The sequence below is a fragment of the Melozone crissalis genome, unplaced genomic scaffold, assembly GCF_028551555.1.
Source record: "Melozone crissalis strain CALT ecotype California unplaced genomic scaffold, PUWL_Pcris_2 ptg000006l_1, whole genome shotgun sequence".
NCBI lineage: Eukaryota > Metazoa > Chordata > Aves > Passeriformes > Passerellidae > Melozone > Melozone crissalis.
Genome location: NW_026535784.1, coordinates 32,853,327 through 32,875,449, shown reverse-complemented (window position 1 = coordinate 32,875,449; position 22,123 = coordinate 32,853,327). Strand labels below are relative to the sequence as shown.

General features: G+C 35.6%; 1 protein-coding gene across 1 annotated transcript in view; it reads right to left on the bottom strand.

Annotated features, from left to right (window-relative positions):
• SPOCK3 (SPARC (osteonectin), cwcv and kazal like domains proteoglycan 3) overlaps positions 1-22,123 on the bottom strand; it is a 164,070-nt gene that overhangs the window by 63,026 nt on the left and 78,921 nt on the right. Inside the window, exon 5 of the mRNA XM_054292651.1 lies at positions 3,374-3,500. Coding sequence (XP_054148626.1) covers positions 3,374-3,500 — 127 coding nt within the window. The remainder of the gene's footprint in view (positions 1-3,373; positions 3,501-22,123) is intronic.

The window sequence follows — 22,123 nt, the reverse complement described above, 5'->3', positions numbered from 1 at the left end:
TTCCAGCTACACCAGCTTCACAGTGTGTGCTGCACAGCAGTGAGTTGCCTCCCTGGATCAAAGAATGGCAGCAGCTGCTGGGTTGCTGGTTGCCTCTAAACAACCCACCTGAGCTGCATTCACATCCTTTTATTTCCCTATTATTCCCAGGAAAGGTGAAGCTACAAACAGGCTGTGTTTTTCATGGAGAATGTCAAGTACATAGGGGTACTAAAGCCCCATGAGACAGCACTGCTTGCGAATTCCTAGTGCAAAAATGCATACTGCACTTTCAAGTGCCAAAGTTTAGAGAAATGCAGAAGGTAAAAACACACTACCTGTAGAACACATGCAGTATTACTTAAAGGCCATTAAGTAAAAATTGTACCACCACTGTGCCAAGGCAATGGCAGGATCTCTTTACACTGAATTCCTTCCAGCACAATGATTCATGTTCACTTTGATTACTCAACGTTTCAGCATGTAATATTTTTGTTACAACATTTTTGTTATGCTAGTAACAAATATCTTACGCCTACCACTTTTCTTTTACACTGACTTCATGAGACTAACTGTGAGCTGAGAAAACAGTAAACATAACCTGGACTGCAAAAATGAAAGGGAAACAAAATATCCTTATCTGACTCTGGAAAAGCTCAATTTAGGCGATAACTTTTCTTTCTAGATAATCCACATATCATATCATTTTTTTTTGCTTGCTTGATTTCCAAAGCAAAAAACATGCATGAAACAGCTGTAGTTACATAACTTAATTCAAGCATTTCATGGACTTGCCCTGAAAAGCAAGGATATACTCCCAAAAGAGCATCTATCTGACAAATTTCAACTGTCTGGCTGTGTTCTACAGTACTATTAGTATTTAATTACCTATTTTCTGAAAATGTATTACACAATTTTCCAGAGTCATTGATGAATGCTTTCTAAATACAAGAAAAGTGCTGTATAAACTCCTACAGGAGTTTGATGACATAATGAAACAAACTGTGCCTGGAGTACAGGAACGCAAATATTTGTCTTTAGTCAATTTTTAAAAACATTGCACTTGAAATAACTTGGCAAGGACCTCTGCTTTGATGCAACTGGCAGCACAGAACACAAAAGCCTCGTATCACTGACAATAAATAAAAATAAATATTTATAGGCTAATATAGATATTCCCTGGCAATTAAAGTTTTTAGCATTTTTATTCTGTAAGCTGAGATTTGAAATCTACCATTAAGAGGCAGTGGAAGAAAAAAGTACAACCCAAAATATCTCTGATGGTAATGTTACTTCTGCATTGTTTGCATGCAAGGGATATTGAGGTTGGATAACAGGTACTGCAGCACTGACAACACACTGGGATGGGAGCACAGTGTGCCTATTTAGTCCACTCATTCCTCATCATTCCCTTTGAACAGCTGCACCTTTAACACATGAACTGATTTAAAAATATCTGCATCTCATCAATATTTATAGACTTTTGTACATCTACTCCAGACCAGACCATGAGAGACCAGAAAAGTCACTTCTACCTACAGAGCTATTTAGAACACAGCATTCCTATATGGTAAAATAGGAAATAAACCATGAGTTTAAAGTGGAGTGATCTTTGTATTGCATTAGCAAGAACACAGGGAGAGATTGCAATAAATGAAGTATACAGTACTCAAAAAATAAAAAGGTTGCTCATCCAGTATTAACTATATTAACTGTATTATATCTGTGTGCAGCCTGGACTTAAGACTTAGACTGCCTGAACTTTTGAAAAGCAAGGCAAAGTACATACTAAGGGACAGCATCACCGAATGTCTAGTAAGAGACCAGCACACTTATAGGTCATAAAAAAACATACGCAAGAGATTAGTTAATGAAAATCAGAACACTTTTCAAATTCCTAAATAAAGTCATAGTGTCAATGAAAGGAAGTATATTTCAGCTATGCCAAAGACTCCAGAATTCATTTGTAGGGCCTCAGATAAGCTGGTGTAAGCATTAGAAGTTTTTTAATTGCTTCTTGTAAAGGAAAGCCAGGGTTCTAGACCAAATCCCTATAATTAAAAATTCAAGTTAGTAGGAAAACATTTTCTAATGTAAGATTAAGGATAAAAGCCTGAGTATTGTCAAGGTTTAGGAACCACCAGTTAAATCTGACATTTTTAGTTTATCAAGAATAAAACATCTTTGGAGAAAATACTTGGTGTTCAATCCAACACCCAGTCCCTCCTGGAAATCAATTCTTTTTTGTAAACTTCACACATGACTACAGATGTGTAAACTTCAGATGTGATTAACTTGTGATTATTCAAAAAACAAAAAAAAAAAGTAAACTCTAAAAATATTTAGATACTAGGAAATATCCTTAAAGTATTTTGTTTCAAATGCAATACACAATTTTTTCTTCATAACTAACAAGCACAGAGCTTTTGTATCTTCATCAATTTAATCTATTATTATACTTCTCTTGAAGCACTGGATATTATCTACTAATGAAACAATTTGTTAGTGTAAGGACACAGTGTCAGTAAGACAGAATACAGTAGCTCCTTTCACACTACTGAACTACGTGCTGGTTCTGAGAAAAATGGGTTTATCAAGAGCCCACACTTTTTCTATTAAACAAGACTCAGTTGTAAATATTGGCTGAGCATTCTTCTGTTCAAAGTTTTAATGAGCAATGCTAAATAAATTAACCTGTTTTCAGCATTATGAAGCCCCTCTATGTCACAATTTCACCTCTGCACTGTAATCCAGGATTTTTGGACTTCAGCAGGAGCAACACAAAATATTTAATCCAAACAAGACTGGGTAAACTGATGGTAACATTTAAAATTATTATTTTATCTCTAAATATATAGGAGAGAAAAGACAGGCAAGTAAGGACTAGAAAAGGAAGATTTGATTATGATCTTAAGTCTCATAATACACTGTTGCAAGGAAAGATACCCAACAATCCTTCACATTACTACAAATTTTTTCTGGCTATGTTACATCTATGTCAAAGTACCTGGAATTTGAAGCACACCTTCAATGCTCAACTGGAAAAATCTGACTTAACAAGCCTATTCTACCCCAGCTGGGGACACCCAACACTTTTTTGCTTACTCAAACCCTGTCATGGTATCCTGTTACACAGCAGAGCACTCAAGGTGCTCTGTTACATTGCAGAACACTCCTACACTCCGCTGCTCCAGGTATTACTGGTTTATGATGCTTAGGGATTGCTACCATACCATACAAAATACTGGAATTCCTGTAGGTTGCATTCTGTAACACATATTTTAGCCAAAACAAATAAATACTGGTTTGTGTTACAATACGTTATTTTATTTTCCAAGAGATGGAATTGACTGGAACAATGAAAGATTAATTCAGTTCTTTATTCAATTCTTACCTGAGAAGAATATGTGTGACCATCTGATCCACAAACAGGATTGGTATAAACTACTGGACACTGCTTGCAGTTTGATGAAATGGGACCACCCCTCCACTGTTTATGGCCTAAACCAGCCTCTTTCATACTGTAAGTAAACAAAAAGTATGTAATTCTGATAAGCAGTATTGAAAATAGAACACATTCAGGGCATTTTAAAGAGCCTTTACAAACAGTAAGTCATACATACTTTGAACCATAAAGTTTTCTTTTACCTAAAGGGTTGCCAATGTCTTTGGCATAAACTTCTTCACCTTTGTACTTTAACTCACTGTAGTGATACTTGATGCCTGCATATTATTTCACTAAGACATATGAGCAAAAAAAGATAATTAAGATGATGCTTTGGGGACTGTTACACTTATTGATCAGTGAAAGGTGTTGGAACTATGTGACACTTACTCTTTTTGTTATTAAACAGTATGAATAGAACTACTGTATCAATACTGGTATTTTAGGAGGCAACATTTAGGTTTTAGAGAACTGTGTCACAAATACTTCTAGAGAAGCAGGGAGGGGGTCCTACTCTTTGCCCCACTTTGAACAGTCTTTCAATGTCTATAATTTGCAAAATTCAGTCAACATTCAATATTTAGTCCAAAAGGAAAAAAACAAGTTAATCCATTGGAGCACAGAATCAGTCTACACAATCATATATGTGTATCCTCACATGAACACATACAAAGCTAGATGGATTATTTCAATCTAGGAAGGGGCTATGCTGGGTCAGAATAAAAGTCTAAAATAGGTTACTGATGCTTCTTCACAATACTTTTATAGCTTTCAGTTTGTGTTACATGGCCATCTTCAGACAGGCATGCTTTTTCTCTGCAGCTTTCAATTAATTCCTATCCATTAATTTTTCCTTTTATTTTTCAACTGTGAAAGCATTTAGCAGCCACTCTATGATGAAACAGCTCCTTTATGATCTAAAAATATATGAAGAAGTTACTTCTTGCATATAAATAAAAAAAAAAAAAGCAGCACATGATTTTTATACTGTTTTTTTTTTTCCTTGGGATCTTAATGAGGAACCTAAAATTGATTACACTTAGAACATAGCAATGACTTATCAGGACACACACAAATATCCAAACTTATAAAATCTCAAATCAAACATTCTTTCATGGAGTAGAACTCTCAGAGAACTCCTTCAATTTTTTCACCTACAAATAATCAAGAACTATTTCGCTAGTAATGAATCATTGTTTGAGAAGAACTTGTGTGGAGTAATAAAAAGAAACATGAGAAAATAAACTCCTCATCCTCTGGTTTTATAATGAGCAGAGTAAAAGGCTAAAAGCACAACCTGACAGTAAACTGGTGATGACAAAAACTAAAAGCCCATTTCCAAGCCATGCTAATGTTTATGTGAATAATTTTAGTTGTAAATGTGGTCTTTTAGAAAAAAAAAAATTCAGGAATCATAGAAGTTTGCATTCAGGTTATGCTGTTTAATGACATTTTGAACTGCACATATTTTTTACAGTGTACACAGGAAGCTGAGATGCTGCACACAGAAGGTGTCAGTTACTATTAAAAAAACAGAAATAGCTTCAGTTCTATGTAGCATTATGAATAATAAAATATCAATACAGGAAGTTTTTATGTCCGCCAGGAAGCACTAAAAAGGAAACAATTCTAATGACCTTAATGAACAAATAACAATCCTTTCTGATGAGTTGCACAATTTGAAGACAAAGCAAAAAACCTCTCATTTCTATTATAGCAAAAAAAGGAGAAACTGTATCTTTGATTATGTATAATATATAGTAATAATTAGACTATTGCTGCTCCTTTCACTTGACTGAGAGCTTTCCAATCATTCACACGAGTTCCAGCATCATTAGATTGTACAGATGGCTGCATCTTTCTCTAACTTCTTGCTACTTTTATAGCTCACAATTATCCAGAACTGCCCCAGTAGCCTGAGGCTACTGACAGGACCAGCATCCCAACTATCAACCTGATGTAATATTTGTTTATCACAGATACAATACCTTTTAAATACAAATAAATTGCAGAAGTTCCACACATCAACAGAGAGAAGCTCATTGAAATGAGCAAAAAACAGTCTGGAAGCAGAATTTGTGCAACACACAAGGGGACTTGGTGTAGATGCCTAAAATAAACCAAAGAAAGCACTAGTGGTGCTTAGTGTTTTAGTACATATGCACACTTGTGCACACTCTTAATGAAGACAAGACAAGACAGAAAAAGGAAAAAATGCCCTCCTTTTAGATGAAGATAAGTAAAGTAAAGGAAAAGAGGTGTCTCAGAAAGTATCACAGGGATGATGGGAACTAGAACAAGCTCAGAAGGCAGAAATTGCAGTTCTGTGATGAGCAGAGAGGTATGAAGAAAACAAAATATTTGATATAGTCAGATAAATTACCTTCCTCAACCAATCTGTGCTTTGTTAGGCTTTTAAATGCCAACTGTTCCAGGGCACTCATTTAAGCTGAAGAATATCAAATTTTCTATTTTACACAGAACTCCTCTGACACCTTCAGCAGATCACTGTTACCAAAACTGGCTTCTATATAACTAATAATATTTTTGTAAACAGCACATAAATCTGTATTTTTCAAAAACTGTAATGAAAGGCACAGTGATAAAGAAATTACAAAAAAATTATACTTCGAAGGTATCAATCCAGAGACCTGGTCATGGGAATGGTTTGTATGGATATCTATTTAAAGCTTTAGCACAATGATGCTGCAAGTGACTGTATTATCAAAGCTGCTGAACAGCTATTTTTGACTGTCAGTCACTGACACAAAAACATGAAAAGTCAATTTAAAATATTTTTAATGCTAGTTATGGTAGATACATGCATTTCATAAAATACCTGAATAATGCATTTTATTTATGTACTTAAACTTTTCCTTTTATCATTATTTGATTACATCAAATTTGTTTCTGTTGACTATTCCTTTTAACCAGGTGTTGGGAGTTATGTTTTTTACAGCTAGGCAATGATCACACATATAATAATGACCACACACACATTGACATGGAAATAAGTAAGAAACTACTGTGATGATAAAAATTGTCTTGAGATGTGATCATTGATGTATGTCATCAATATCCTGAAATAGGTACAAAACTGTAACAGACAGAATTAGTTATTACTTCTGTGAGTTATGTAAATAAAGCAAAATATATTTACATTTTACAATGTTAATACATGGTATAGAATAGCAAACAAGGCAGTTATTTCACTTTATTAAATCACTTGTTTCTTCCTTGTATTTATTATAATTCAATATGGAAGAAGAAGACCCAGATCACTGCAACTTGAAGCTAATAAAATTTTGTCATTTAATTTTGCAATTCTACTGCAATCACTATAAATACCCTTGCACTTTTAAGTCTGTTGTCACATTAAATATATGATGTCACGAGAAAGTCAACCTCTTCCACCAAAAATTTCCTGGAAAGTCTTTGGTACCTGTCTCATAACAAAATAACTATTACTGAATGCAAGCTCCACCTTATCTGATACTGTTGACACCTAAAGGGTAAAATTAAATATATGGGCCTAATTTACCAGCAATGCTTCTGATTGCATTAATTTGCATACACCAAACTCTGCATGCCTGCCTAGAAACATAATTAGCCAATCTGCCCAATTAGTCTGGCCTATGTACCTGTTTGCATACATAATCTTACCTTCCTGTATACACAGTGATTGTGCCTGCAAATACTTTGAGAATGCTTAATGTAACCTGTTTAAAATTTAGCTTCGAGCAACTCTTTGGCAACATTATTATTTAATAATATCTGTATAATGCATGAGTGCCCAATTGAATTGAAAAATGGTATTTTATAGCTAGATTTGATACTCTTCAAGCATATTTTTCCAAAACTGGTTGAAAAAAGTCTGAGTTACTAAAACTAATCTTTGAAAGAACTCTTGCAATTCTCCTCTGATAACTACATTTGCATCTTTAGGAGATTTTGGAGTTATCCCAGTTTAGAGATTCTGCCTGATTATGTTTTGCCATGGCCTTTGGGGGACACAATCAGGCTGGGTAAGATTAACATAATCAGAAAAGCCACTTGTATCATAAAATCTAAATTGCTTTCTTTAGAGTTGCCTGAATTTCCTTCAAAGCTGCCTTTTCATGTTGAAGCCTTTTGGAAGAAAACCATAGTTGTCAATATACTACTAAGATGTTCCTTTCAAATGTCAAAAACCTCTCAATTCATTATTGCTAGTATTTTTGAATATATTATTTTCACTTGTTTCTTTACTTTGCACTACTCCTAAAAAATAGAAGAAAATTCCATCTGAATAAACACCAAAAACAACTGAATTAAACTGAGATAAACAGAACAAAAATTAGCAAGATTAATGTGGAAATCAAATCATTTTAGCAATTTTAGCCATTTACAAATTAACATTGTTGGTAAGACATTTGCATTTATTGAGAACCAATCAGCGTAGACTGAACGACTTAGCAAGTGTACTATTTTCACAAGACAAAAATACAAAGACTGCACCCCAAGACAGAAATCATAGGATCATAGAACATTTTAGGTTTGAAGGAACAAACCTTAAAGATAATTTGATTCCAATCCCCCTGCCATGGCCAGGGACAGCTTCCCTAGAGCAGGTTGCTCAGAGCCCCATCCAGCCTGGCCTGGAACATTGCCCGAGATGGGATATCCACAACTGCTCTGCACAACCTGTTCCAGTGCCTCTGTACCCTCGCAAGTGAAGAATCCTTTGCTAGTAAATAATCCAAACCTTCTATTTTTCAGTCCCATCACCAAATGCCCTTGTAGAAAGTCCCTCTCCAGACCCCTTGCAGGCCCTCTCTAGGGTTACTACAAGGTCTCCCCAGAGCCTTCTCTTCTCTGGGCTGAACAACTCCCATCTCTCTCAGCCTGTCCCTACTGGAGAGGTGCTCCAGCCCTCTGAGTATCTTTGCAGCCCTCCTCTGAATCTGCTCCATCCCATCCACATCCTTCTTATGTTGGAGGCCCCACAGCTGGGTGTAGCACTCCATGTGGGGTCCAAGAAGAACAGAGTGGAGGAGGAGAATCACCTCCCTCAACCACTGCCATGCTGCTTTGGATGCAGCCCAGGACACAGCTGGATTTCTGGGCTGGGAGAGCACATTGCCAGCTCATGCCCAGCATCCCAAATCCTTCTGGGCAGGGCTGCTCTCCATCTGTCCATCCCTCTGCCTGCATTGATTTCAAGAGTTGCCTCAACCAGGTGCAGCACCTTGCACTTGGCCTTGTTAAATCTTATGAGATTCCCATGGGCCCACTTCTGGAGTTGGTTCAGGACCCTCTGGATGACACCCTGTCCTTGAGGAGTGCCAACAGCACCACACCTTGGTGTCATTTGCAAGCTTACTGGGACCCATTCAGGGGGAATTTCCTGTCCAACATTATTTATGGATAGGCCTACTACAGATCTGACATAGTTCCATCCATTTCCCATATATTTAAGTAGAAAAGATTGCATACATCTAGCTGAAGCAGATTTCGCTTAGCAAATGCCAGAGAGGTGGAAAGCAATCCTGTATATAACAGACCTTGTTTTCTGTCACAGAAACCATGCACTCAGATTTTTCTAAAGACAGAGATGCAAGTTGACCCTTAACATCTGTAATAACTATCACAATACCTGTTTAAATTAGCAGATCAATAAAATTACACCAAGAGAAACAAGTGAGGCACATTTGCATAAACAAGACCTAGATAATAGGACTATTAAACAAATTAGCACTTACCATTTTTACCACACACCTTCATTTGCTGTATCACTTCTATCAATGTTTTGCCTTTTATTCCTACCTACTTTACAAATCCCACTTGGAAGTCCTGAGCTACTACAGAAGCTGTCAAAACTTTAGACCCACCCTCTAAGGTAAGAGTGGAGGATAAACCATATTCCACTGTCTCTCAGAAATCTAGGCATGCTGGCCAATGAAGCAGCAAAGCACACTCCAACAGCCCACAAATATCTGCAGTTCAGACCATGAGAACAGGGAAGAATGGCATGGATTTCCCAGTTAACTCGCAGCTGAGTGAGTTAGCCTTCCTTCCTCCTAAGGACTGAGGTTTTAATATGGCATGGATGAATAACCTTGGCACACGCTACTGAGGAAACCACTAAATTGTGAGGAAGAGGTATCAGAAATTAAGTAGTGTGGAACTCTGCAATGTAAGAAAGGTAAAACTGCAGACAGAACAAAGATTGTTGAACAAGGTCAGTCAGGAGCGGCAGGAAAACAAACCACAGACGTGAAAAGTCATAAAATCACAAAAGCAAAACCAGAGACAGAAGTTTAAACAACGCTGAGGATCAGAACATTTCAATGAGCCATGGAAGTCAACACGTTATGTTTGAACTGTCTGGCCAGCAAAGACCCACTGAGGATCTAGAAAGAGGTGGAGAGCATCATCAGTAGAATCTAACAGCAAATTATTCCCAGCTAGATATTGTGCCCAGTGAGCAATAAATAATTTTATACATTTAGATAGCATGTATCCCTGCCTACAGAGCCTTTGTGCCTTGTAAAAACTACTTGAATAAAGTGGTCCAGAAAGCAAAGATTACAAAAATAGCTTCACGAGTTAAGCATAGGTTGGAAGGAAACCTCGGATGAAGCAGATACTTACACATGGCAGAATGATCCACCTATCACAGGATGTCTAATTTGGCTCTTCAGCACAGTTATTTTGGCCTCCAACATAGGAGTTGGAGAACAGTAAAGTTATAGAGAAAGGTCTTCCAATTATTTTGTATTACTGTATGAAAATGTATCATCATTTAAATGACAAAGATGCTTCCTTTACTAGATACTGCTTTCACATATTAGAGTTCAAAAAAAATTACCATTGATTTCATAATTTTAAAGCTTATCAACTCACCTACTGTTTTTTCCTAATTCAAGTTTTTAGAGGACTTCCTGTACTTCATATAAGAATTGACCTGAATATGACTTCCATTTCAGAGGATATACTCATTCAACAGATGGTAAGAAACTAAGGATCTCCTAACTTACAAAGCTACTTAAGTGTTACTATTTTTTTAAAAAAGGCTTTATTTTAATATATGAAATCTTACACATTCTATGACATATCTCAAAAATAATAGTTAAATTTTTCACAAATCAAACTGATGGAAATAAAGTTGCAAAGATTTCAATAACTTCAGTGACTACATGGGATGCTCACAATTTTAAGTCATTCCAGAACTGAAGCCTCAAAAAATTTAATACGCGTTTTAGTTGATATAACATATAAGCAATATTACAAAAAAAATTGAGATTCATACACACACAGAGTCCACTTTGGTAAAGCAATTATGTATTATTTTAGAAAGATTTTTAATGGTGTATATTAACTTATGAACTCAAATGTCACCTTTTGATCACCAAGATATGCAAATTTCTTTTATAAGTACTTTTTATGCTAATCTAAGTGCCTGACCTTGTAATAATGCAGTGTTTTAATAATTTCTTAGAGATATTTATTACCTTTTCCCAGATCGGTTTCATTTTATAAAGCCAAAAGAATTACTGAACACATTTCAAACCTATCATTTTCTACTTTGCAAAGACAGAACATTATATAGATTTTGTGTGTGTACTCGGCCTTGCAGAGTTTACCTCTTTGAATATAAATATATTTACTAGGTATTACTTCTACTGGAAAAAGACATTAATTTGTGTGCCAAAGGAAAGCAGACATTTTTCAATGTTTTCTAAAACAGGTAACACAGAAGCAAAAGTAATCTCTTCATTTACACATTATTTAATAAAGCAGAAACCTTTTTTTATGACAGCAAATAGTTCTCTTTAGTCAATAGATGTAATTTCAATAACTATGTCTAATGACCAGAGTATGGTATCACATGTTAAATTCTTAGTAGTTTGCTGAACAGGAATATAAAATTCCCTAGTAGTAAGAAAAGTGTAATAATTTCATTTGATTATCATCACTTAAATGGGGTTCCTGTGTATCAGCATGCTCAGCAATTGCAAAACAGCAAGGTAGGGTAATGATTTAACTTCTTCAATGATTATATATCTATTATTGAGAGAGAATTCAAAGTTATTAATTCAGAATCTGTTTTGCATAATGTGATGTTTTCTGTTACCTGCATTTGATAGCCCAATTAAAGGCACAGTTTTCATTAGAGAGCATCTTAATGCTTCTGATTTATAAAAAAATGAGTGAATAAAAATAATTTAAACATAAAAAGCAAATTTAAATAAATGAAACAGTCAAATAACTAATAATCACTTCTTCAACCCAAGGTAGACAAATAGTAACAATATTTTGATTAATATTACTATAAGGATGTCTATTCCTACAACACTCACTATTTTATGCTGAATTACAGAAAACTTTTCACTAGAAAATAGCTACTTTTCCTATTGCCTCAAAACATTGTCTGCCACAAAAATGTTCCTTCACCACTATAAGAATAAATTGATATTCCACTCATCAGATTCAGAACCCTGCAGAGTGATTCCCATTCAATCTATCTTTCTCATTGCCTGGCAGTGCAAGTTGCACCCCTGCTGCCCACACTCACAGCTCTTTCTTCCCTCATGCAGGATCAGTCACAGTATCTGCTTAAAAATAAAGACAGAAAAGAAGGAAGAAAAAGCAATTTACAAGCATCACAGCAATCAATATCTGAAAGAAGGATTTCCATTTTCTTCCCTTAATATTATCAACATATATCTGCTTTGTCAATGACTTAAATTGATCTTTTCTATACAAAACTCTTTAGGTAGGATTACAGGTAGAAAATATCAGTCATTGATCAATTTCAAAAGAATATGTCTGGGGTTTTTTTCTTTCTGAAGAACAAGTATAGAAGGTAACTAAAGAAACATACTTTTTGAACCAAAAGAGAAAAACTTAAGCAGAGACATAAGTAACTATGTCTCTCCAGATTGTATTTAAGAATTCAGAGCTCTTCTTTACACCTGTGAGAAATAATGAGCCACTTCTACAATAATACATTCAAAGTATTCATGGTCAGGGATCTGAATATCCCTTAATTGCATAAGTTACTCAGGGTGGCTTCACAGTATAGCACAAAACCTTGCAGCCATTCATTTTAACAAATGTTCTTTGCTCTTTAACACAGCTTTGGAGCAAGTGATACTTCCCTGCTCCTCAACCCCTGCTTCAGCTTTCATTGTACAGTACTTAAGTGCATTCGTCAGTGTGTCCATCTGCGTGGTTGATGCTGCACCCACCACCTACAGCTCAGCTTCTTAAACCTGCCAGCTTTAATTTATTGTTCTCCCCTCCTCCAGAAGCAGCACAATTCATTTGCTTAAACAGTAAAAGTGGGATTTTTTTTTACTTTAAACTGCTATATTACAGGCACTGGGTGAGATAATTGTACCTACCCTGGACACGCACTTACATTAAACAACTTTAAACTGGACTCATACTCTATTTAAATCAAGGATAATTCTGCTAAACAAGAAAACCACAAACAGATATAATAGACCTTTTTACGTATTATTGACTGCCTGGTGCTGAGGAGCAATACAGGGGCACGTAGGAATAGGACAAGGGGCAATGTCTTTACATTGAAAGAAGTTAGGTTTAGATTAGATACAGAAAGAAATTCCTCACTATGAGGGTGGTGAGGCACTGGAACAGGCAGCCCAGAGAAGCTGTGGGTGGCCTTTCCCTGCAAGTGTTCAAGGCCATGCTGGATGGGGCTTTAAGAAACGCGGTCCAGTGGAAGATGTTTCTGTCCATTGCAGGGAGGGTTTACTACCTGATTTTAAGTGTCCTTCCAACCCAAACCATTCTATGAACAAGGCTTGAAATAGGTCAGCTGTCTTGATAATTCTAGTGCTGGGATTTTTGCCCTTAATTCTACAGCCAAAATAATTTCAAAAACATAAAGATAATAACATATCTGTGGTTACAGGTTGTAAGACACAGCACACACGGACAGAAAATTGTGTTATGCAATGGTGCTCAGGATTAAAAGTACCATCTATATGGTATTTAAATTAAAACTAAAGAACTGTTATCTCAAACTAGTTATGCTATTGTGGTTACCCTAGGTCACTTCTGACAAAGGCTGTGATGTTTTTAGATGGTGTTGTTAATCACACTAAAAGAGTGCTGTTTTACAGTTCATGAGCTTTTAAGAGAAATATCTGTGTCTGTTCATCAGTACCTCATAGAAGTTCTGTATTCTGGCACTGGTTAATAGCTATGGCATGTCTTTGAAAGAGAGAATTCCTTTAGATCATGTAGATAACTGTCACCTTACTGTACTGTAATCTTCCAAGTGCTCCTTAGATAGAAGGAAGAGCACCTATCAGCACCGACTTTCTCACTCCTGCAGAGGGAGAGGAAAGCAGAAAAAACAAACAAAAAAGAGACAGAAAGGCTTTTCAGATTGATATTATCTTTTCTGCCAGCATGATGTCTTCTGAGTTTAAGAACTACATCTGATAACATCAGAAATGGGAAGATAGAGCTGACAAGCTTTCATCATGTAGAGGTCTGCTCGGATAAAACATATAGCAACAAGTACATAGTAAGATGATAAAAGAGCAAAAATAGGTTGTCAAACAATCAGCCATGGAAATCATCTGCTGCAATATACTAACTTATTCTATTGATATTCTTTTATATTGAAAGAACATAAAACTTTTTGTTTTTCTCCTTGCTTACCACTGAAGGCTAAGTTAAGGTCAGGAGTGCTTCTCCTCAGATCTCACACAGCTAGCTCAGGGCAGAGCCTGCCTAGGCAGTGACATCCATGCATGACACAGGAAGTCCAAACCCTCAGTGAGCACCATTTCTATTACACACTCACTGTGCAACAGGTCTGTGCACTGTGGTCACCCATACTGCCAAATATGCAGAAATTCACTGAATGAGTATCAAAATCTGCTTCGATAAACTTCATGGGAGAAGAGGGCAAAACTCTGATAAAATATAAAACCTACTTCAACAAAGCATTGCACCAGCTAAATGCACTAAAAGAAACAGCAACACCTGCACAGTCTCCATTTTGGCTGCATAGTGCTTGTGTTTGCCCTTGTTCTTCAAAACTTGACCATATTTTGCAACAATATCGATATTCCCTAAATGCTAGTTTTAATTTGTAATACTCTTTTACCTCTGATCAAATCCAAGGATCATCAACAGTGACTCTCACTGGGGGAAAAGTTCCTTTCTCAATTAGGAAGCAATTTAGTGTTTTTTATATATTGCAAGGAATGATTTTTACAGCATGAAAATATTCAAATTTTAAAGAATACATAGTTTATTGTACTTATTAATCTGCTTTTGTCATAGACATATTATACCCACAGAGATAGGTACAGTTATTGCTGTATTGGAAATAAACCAAACAGTTTAAAACAAAACTTTGCTACTTTCATTGCCATCTATAAATGAAGGTATTTTTAAAACATAAAAGATTATTCATGCTATTGCTCAAGGCAAGAAAATCAAAGAGATTTAAAGTGTGAGGTTTTCTAGTCTGATAATTTGCACATATAAATAGATCATTTTACAGATGGAAATTTAATACAAACCAGACATAACCATGATGAAATATGTGTGTCAGAATATCAATGAAAGAAAATTGTCAATAATACTGCCAAAAGTAGTTTTAATAACTACTGCAATGTTATTTCACATTATTTAGCCTAGCATGACATAAGGTCTCTTTTATTATTTATGTTGGCATTACATTTCCCCTTATGCCTGTAAGAAAAAACAAACTCAACTTGATTCCATAAAATAATCTGATAGGCAAACAACTGGACATAACTTTTTTCTGCCACTAGGAAGTCAGTAACGTTCCAATTTTAATACCTTTTCCTTTTCTATTAATGTTCATAAACATCAGCAGTAGAGACTCTTCCTTACTTTTTCTTTCGTCCTTCCTCAGTTACTCTAATGCGGGTCCCATAAAATGGTACCTACAGGATAATACATAATCTATTTCTTCTCCATTCAAGCCACCATAAAGCATCTCTTACTGGATATGAATGCATAAATAATAAGCCATACTGAGTGAAAACACAAGGTACTGTGATGAAGAAAAGTAATATAGAAAAATGGAGAAGAGTTATTTGAAGAGAGAATAACAGTAAGCAGAACTACAACAAGAATGCTAAAAGAGAAATTCTTAAATAAACAAATGCATGTTACAAAAGGCAAAACAGCAATAATCAATATTTCTGGGATGGTAACACAAAGGGAATTGTGGTTCGGCTATCAGGGCTCTTCTTTGATGTCTTCATTCTGCAGCACACAAGATTTGGAAAATTCTCTGAGTATTTCAAAAACTATTTACAACTGTTCAGAAAAACTGAAAAATCAGATACCTAAGGCTTCACCTTTTCCTTTGCTTAATTACTTCTAGAGGGTCTACATTTTCATACAACTGGGGCCCTTGCTGGTGCCTCAGCTGGACACCCCTGGTACTCTGCATACACAATATTGATCCTGATTCAGCTGCCTGATTTCCTCTTCACAGTCATGACTCCACAAAATAAAAAATTCACCACTCAGCCTCATGGCTGAACACACTTCCAAATACTTTGCTTTAGAAGACCAACAACAAATTCAGCTTTGAAATCCCAAAATCACAATGCAGTAAGAGTGATAAAAAATGCTGTGGTTACAAGGAAAAAGGAAAAAATAATCTATTGAGAGATGAGAAACGGAAATAGATATTTTCTGCCCCCACTGTGGGGCAAATAAAAGAATTTAATCATTTTCTTGGGAAATCATCTGTTTGCAGAAAAGGATTCTTTTTTTATTTTAAAAATCCTGAGAGCAGACAGTGTACTTTTCCAGTGGCATTTTTCCTTCCCTACTTCACAATTTAGCTCAACTTTTATTTTTATTGCAGTCTTTATAGGTTCAGGCATCTACAAATAACTGTCTTTTGATATCTAAATTACTTTGGTAAGACAGTAAACTGTGGACCCTAATTGGACTTGTATCCAGTATGCTGATCAAATACAGAACTTCCTTGTAGAAAGCAGCTGGAAAGGAACAGCTAAAAGGAGCATATAAAAGGACCTTAGGAGTAAAGTGACCAGAGGCAAAACTTACAACTCTATTGTAAAGAACAGGTGTGCCATGTGCCAGAAAAATCAGTTGTCTTACCTGCATCCCAGCTTAGAGCATTGCTCTAGCTCTTCACACCCACGTTTCTCAACCTTCCTAACCACAATGCAGACCAAGAGTACGGCGGCAGTAGTGTCTTTCAAAATTAAATAGGTTCTTAAAATTTGTTTGGAATCTGCTGCCTCATGTAGTCTCCCCCTCATTATGAGAGTAAATTAAAGTAACTGAGCAATGATTACAGAAATAAAATCCTGTCATTGTCATTCTGACTAATAAGTGCTAAGTTAAGTGCCCATTTTCCAGTGTCTTCATCCAGACATCCCTTTAGGTCTTTGATCCCATTCTCAACAGCTCAGAAGTGTTTCTGTTTCTGGCATGTGCCATTTATCAAGGTGACCATAGATAACAGGACTATTAAACAAATTGTGACACCTTACTCAAAATGATTTCTTAACATTTACAGACTATCCGCTTCTCCATTCTTTACAAATTTCTGTTGTTTGCTTTTATAAGTACTGCATGTGCATAAGTCTCCAAATGCTTCATAATGAGCCTTTGTGTTTGCTTCTCAGTTGAATATATAAACAATTACTGATCCTATCAGAAATTACCTTGTTTTCCAATTTGAAGATAGGAGAGGTGAATTAGAGCATGACAAAAATATTGCAGTGTAGGTAAAAAACCTCCAGCATTTGTACATTGAAGTAAATGATTATAAGATGTTATATAACTTCTAGATATCAGTGTACATCTAGAATATGAAAGAAATTCAGTTTTCTAGACATCTCAAATGTATACAAAAAAAAGCTGAAGTTATCCTAAAAGTGTTACTATTATGAGTTCTCTGTGGAAGAACTGTATGGGTAGAAAGCTCAATAGTATAAAGGTCTTCAGTGTTCACTGTAACAGTGAATAAGGGAATAGCAAGCCCTCAACTCCTACTAGCCAACTTGTATGTTTATTTTATGATATCTAAGAGCATAAAGAGGATCTTGGTTGTACCTTCACACCTTTTAGAGACTCAAGTAACATATTCCAAGTATGCAAAATCAATTGCTGATAACCTTAGGATATCTATCACTTTCCTGTAGTCTTATGTTTATCACCCTAATCCCCAGCTTAAATCTCCTTTCAGACAATTTTTTATCTTATTTGCTTCTACCTTGCACCAATGAGTTTGGGGTTAAAGAGGAGGTGATGTCTGGGGTTATCTTTAGAAAGAAGACCCAACAGAAAAAGCTCGGAACATAATTTGTGTTTAATTTAGGGATCAAAACTTCAGCTTTCATCAGTATGCAAAAACCTTTGTACTACAAACATTTATTGGCAATAAATGTGCAAATGGTGAAGGGAAAGGCAAGGGGAATGCATTCTTCAAGATGTGCAAATGTTTTCAGTAACATTTAGGTGCCCAGATCTTCAGCTGATCAAGAAATGAAGTAATCCCTAAATTACAATAATTATCTAAAACGTTGACACATATGAAACTCTCTGACAAGAAAAAGCCCACGTAGGTATATTTCTATATGAAACATCTTTCCCACAGGCATTATTTCTAAGATTCAAAAGGTTGTATTTTACAACAGTTGTTATTTTAGACTCTGAACTAAAATAATCTACAATTAAGGAAGAAAGAATAGTAATTAGAAAGCAGAACAGAAAAATTATGTCTCATACCAGTCATGCTCAAAACCACGAAGAATTAAATAATTTTAAAACACAGTGAAAAAGTTAAGTATTGATGGATACATATTCTCCAAGATGATAACTTTGGATGGCTCGATCCATAGGTGCTATGAAGCAGTTCAGCAGTCTCTTAATCTTTCTACCCCATTAGCTAGTGGAGAAAAGTTGTCCTGAACACAGGAGAGAATCGATGCTTCTTTTTCTGTGTAATTTTGTTAGTTTGGTTTGGGGTGGTTTTGTTTGTTTGCTTTTTATTGCTTTATGGAGCAGTCTAGGAATTGCAAGTCTGTCTTTGGGAAAGTGATACACTGTAAGCATTGTTGCTATTGCATCCACAACTTCAGGCAACACTCAGTCTAAAAAATTAGGATACATTCTGAATGTTTTGTGCTTTTGCAGTCTGGTAAAAAACCACACTCTACTATTATAAAATACTTATATAAATTTTACCCCCAAAGTGTACCTGTGCCTGAATGTTCAAATGTACCATTGAAGGTCTGTATTTGAAAAAAGCATCCCTCAGAGGAACTGAACCAGAACATGCTGGAGTCACAGCTACTCTGAGTTCAGGTTTCCTCAGGTGTAATCTCTTCTTTGCCTCCCTCAGGAGTTCTGTTTAGACACAGTTTGAGTATTTCTTTGAGATTTCTGGACAGCATCTACAGTGCCACACATCATGTGGATAGTCTGTGCATGTACAATAAATACAAAACAACTCTTGAAACCACTGGCTAGATAGGTCCTGAATTCAGGCAGTGGATCGCAATGAATTAGGATGCTTTAAATCCAGCCTTAACTGTACTGTGATTGTAAGAATTTTTCTTCATTATTATTATTGCTACTGCTAATACAGATGCATAGGCATTTTAGAATAAGTATTTGCATGGTGTAAGCATGCCAGTATACAGATTTTGGCATAAAATGAAAAAAAAAAAAAAAGATACTTTTTTTAGGTTGTGATTATCTAATATAAAAGACATAGCAGTCTGTGGCAAAAGCCACACACCTAAGTAAAATACTTCTGTTCTCCTGTAGCAGGCAACAAGATTTTGTACAACAAACCTGTTTCAGACAATCTGGACACGTGAAAAGGGTTTTGCCATTCGATTTTAAACAAAAGAAAAATACTGCCAGACACAAAACCCCCTTATATAATTGACCAAGTCACAAACATGAACATTTTGAGACTCCTCACATGCCCTTACCATGCTGAGTTTTCTTCCAAAAGCAGTAATACAATTTACTGTAAAGTAGCAATATATGCACATCACTCAATGATGACAAACACCTCCAGCTACTACACTTAATGTATTTCTCAACATTGGAAACCTTAAATGTATTGTTTTACATAAATGGAAATTAGTACAATGATTTCTATTCCCTGAGCACTACTCCTACTTGGTTTCGCACACTATCCTTTTCCCACCACTGGTACATAAGCAAAACAACAGATGTATTCAGAGCCTATATACACAACTTATGAACCATAACTTTCACATAAAATGAAATGCATAAAAACTGATGCTAGGTTATAATAAAAGCACCTTGTTACAACCAAAATAAAATTTTTAAAACTCTAAAAGAACCCCTCATATACAAGCATCCTGAAATTCTACTGTGTTGCATTATCCAGTATTAGAGTATTTCAGTAATGCTGGAAAAAAAACCAAAGAAACAAACCCCAAACCCCTGAAAACACAAGCCACGAAGAAACTCCAAATTAGGCATGCATTAACTGATTACAAATGTTTGCATCAGCTATTTTAGAATTTATAATATTTTCTAATTAAGTACACTGAAAACTGATTCTGACAGCTAATTTTTAAAGCACCATAAAAATACACCGCAAGCTTAACAAGTATTTTTAGGAAGGGCATTGAACTGTTCCTCAATTCACTTTGCCTACCTTTTCTAATAAAGGAATAGTCAAAGATTTTATTCTTATAATTTTGTATTATTTCAACCTTTACAGTTGTACACAGTGAGTGATTGCTGTGGACTGCAATCACAACTTCATAGTTAAGGGTAGAGAAGTAATTTAAAAGCACTGCCTTCATCATTCTTCCTAATATTTTTTTTAAATGCCATCTTTTAAAGTAGATTCTGAGGAATACTGTAAGGAAAAAGACCATTTTAAAACAACACAACAAAAGCTGACACACCATTTTTTACAAACAGGACAGTACATTAACATCTCCCATTATTAGTCAAAACTTTGTAGCAACAAAGCTTTCCTAGATGGCCAGATTTCCTAGTCGCATTCTTTCCTGTTATTGAGTTTATGAACAGAAGTTTTCTAACCCACTGCTTCTTAGGAGATAGTACAACTGTAGCCACCAACAGCCACCAACAGCAAGACAGAAAAACATAGCAAGCTGAAATCCATTTTCCTGAAAAAAAAAATCCAACCCTAATTTATAATCTCACTGCAGAATTTCTAAGTAGAACTCTCCTGATCACTAAGAAAAAAAAAATCATCATGTGCACTGATTATGCAGTGTACTCTCTCACTCCTACAGGCAACTGAGAATCTGAACAAGCTTCTTGCTGGGGCAGGTAGAAAATGAGCAGGCCCAGGACTTACTAAATTAACTAAAGTCCATATGATTTAGTCTAGTACAGAGCTCCACAATTTCCTTTAAAATATCTTATCATGGCTTCTTGAATGGGGAAAGTATAGTGGACAACTCCTGTTCTGCTAACAAATAGAATACAAAGGCTCTAAGGCTCTATTTAGGTCTCTTTTATTTAAAGTCTGTTTCACATACTAAAAAAAACACCAAACCCCAAACATTAAAAAAATTAATAGTTTTGATTTTTATAGACAAAGTTTGAGAAGGCCAGGGGTTGGATAAGTTTCTTTTTTTTCTATTAGGACAGCAATTTTTGAATTTTGAAGCTGAACAGCAAGAAGTATAAATACTGCATGGCTGAGTAACAACCTTAATAAAACAGTAATGCTGATACAGACAACATTGATACTGCAATATACAATACAATTGACACAGAAGTCTTCCACTAGTGTTAACAAAAGCTCCATACAGAGAGAGAAGGAATTCCATGAGATGATCCTGTTTTCCTCTAGCTGTGTACCCATAACTCCTACTAACAGAAATGGAGGGAACACACAAGCTCACCAAGGAATTAATAGGCTTTTACAGCACATGCAGAAGGTAGGATGCACAGTGTCAGTCGCCTCCTTTCCTCCCCAGTGCAATGAAATGGAGAGCAAAACCAGAAGCTTCATTTTCTCACTTTAATTTATTAAATTGCATAGCATATAAAAATCTCCAACCTATTCAAATTTCACCTCCCTTAAGCACATAAAGTCCAAATTATTTTCTCAGCAAGTTCAATGAAGCTACAGCTAAACAAATTTCCTTTTCAGTACTTTGTAGAGTGCAAGTATGATCACAATGGCATAGTTACACAATAATTGGTCTAATCAAAGCTATATAATGTTAGTATTGTGAATGAAGTAGTGTTGCTCATTAGCCTATTACAAAAGAATTACTGTAAATTCAGCCTACGTGCAGCATCACTTCCTGTGCAAACAAACACAGATAATGCAGCAAGCTTGAAACACTGCCAAGCTGGCAGACTGGCAGCACAAATTATGCAAAGAACCAGAAAGCCTTCAGTAGATTCAATAGAGCTTGGAGGATAAGAATGATTAAGTGTTTCTGTGTACAACTACAAATCACAGTAATGAATCAGACTAAAATTTCCAATAAGGGACTTAACTGCACCAGCTGGCCTTCTTTAGCAGCATTATAATGTGAAATGATGACATCCTAAATAGTGGTGTTTGCAACTTTCACAAAATCTGCCCAAAGCAAGTCCTCTGTTTTCCTTCATTTTTTTTAGTTTGTTTGTTTTGTTGGGTTTTTCTTTTTAAATAATAAAAAA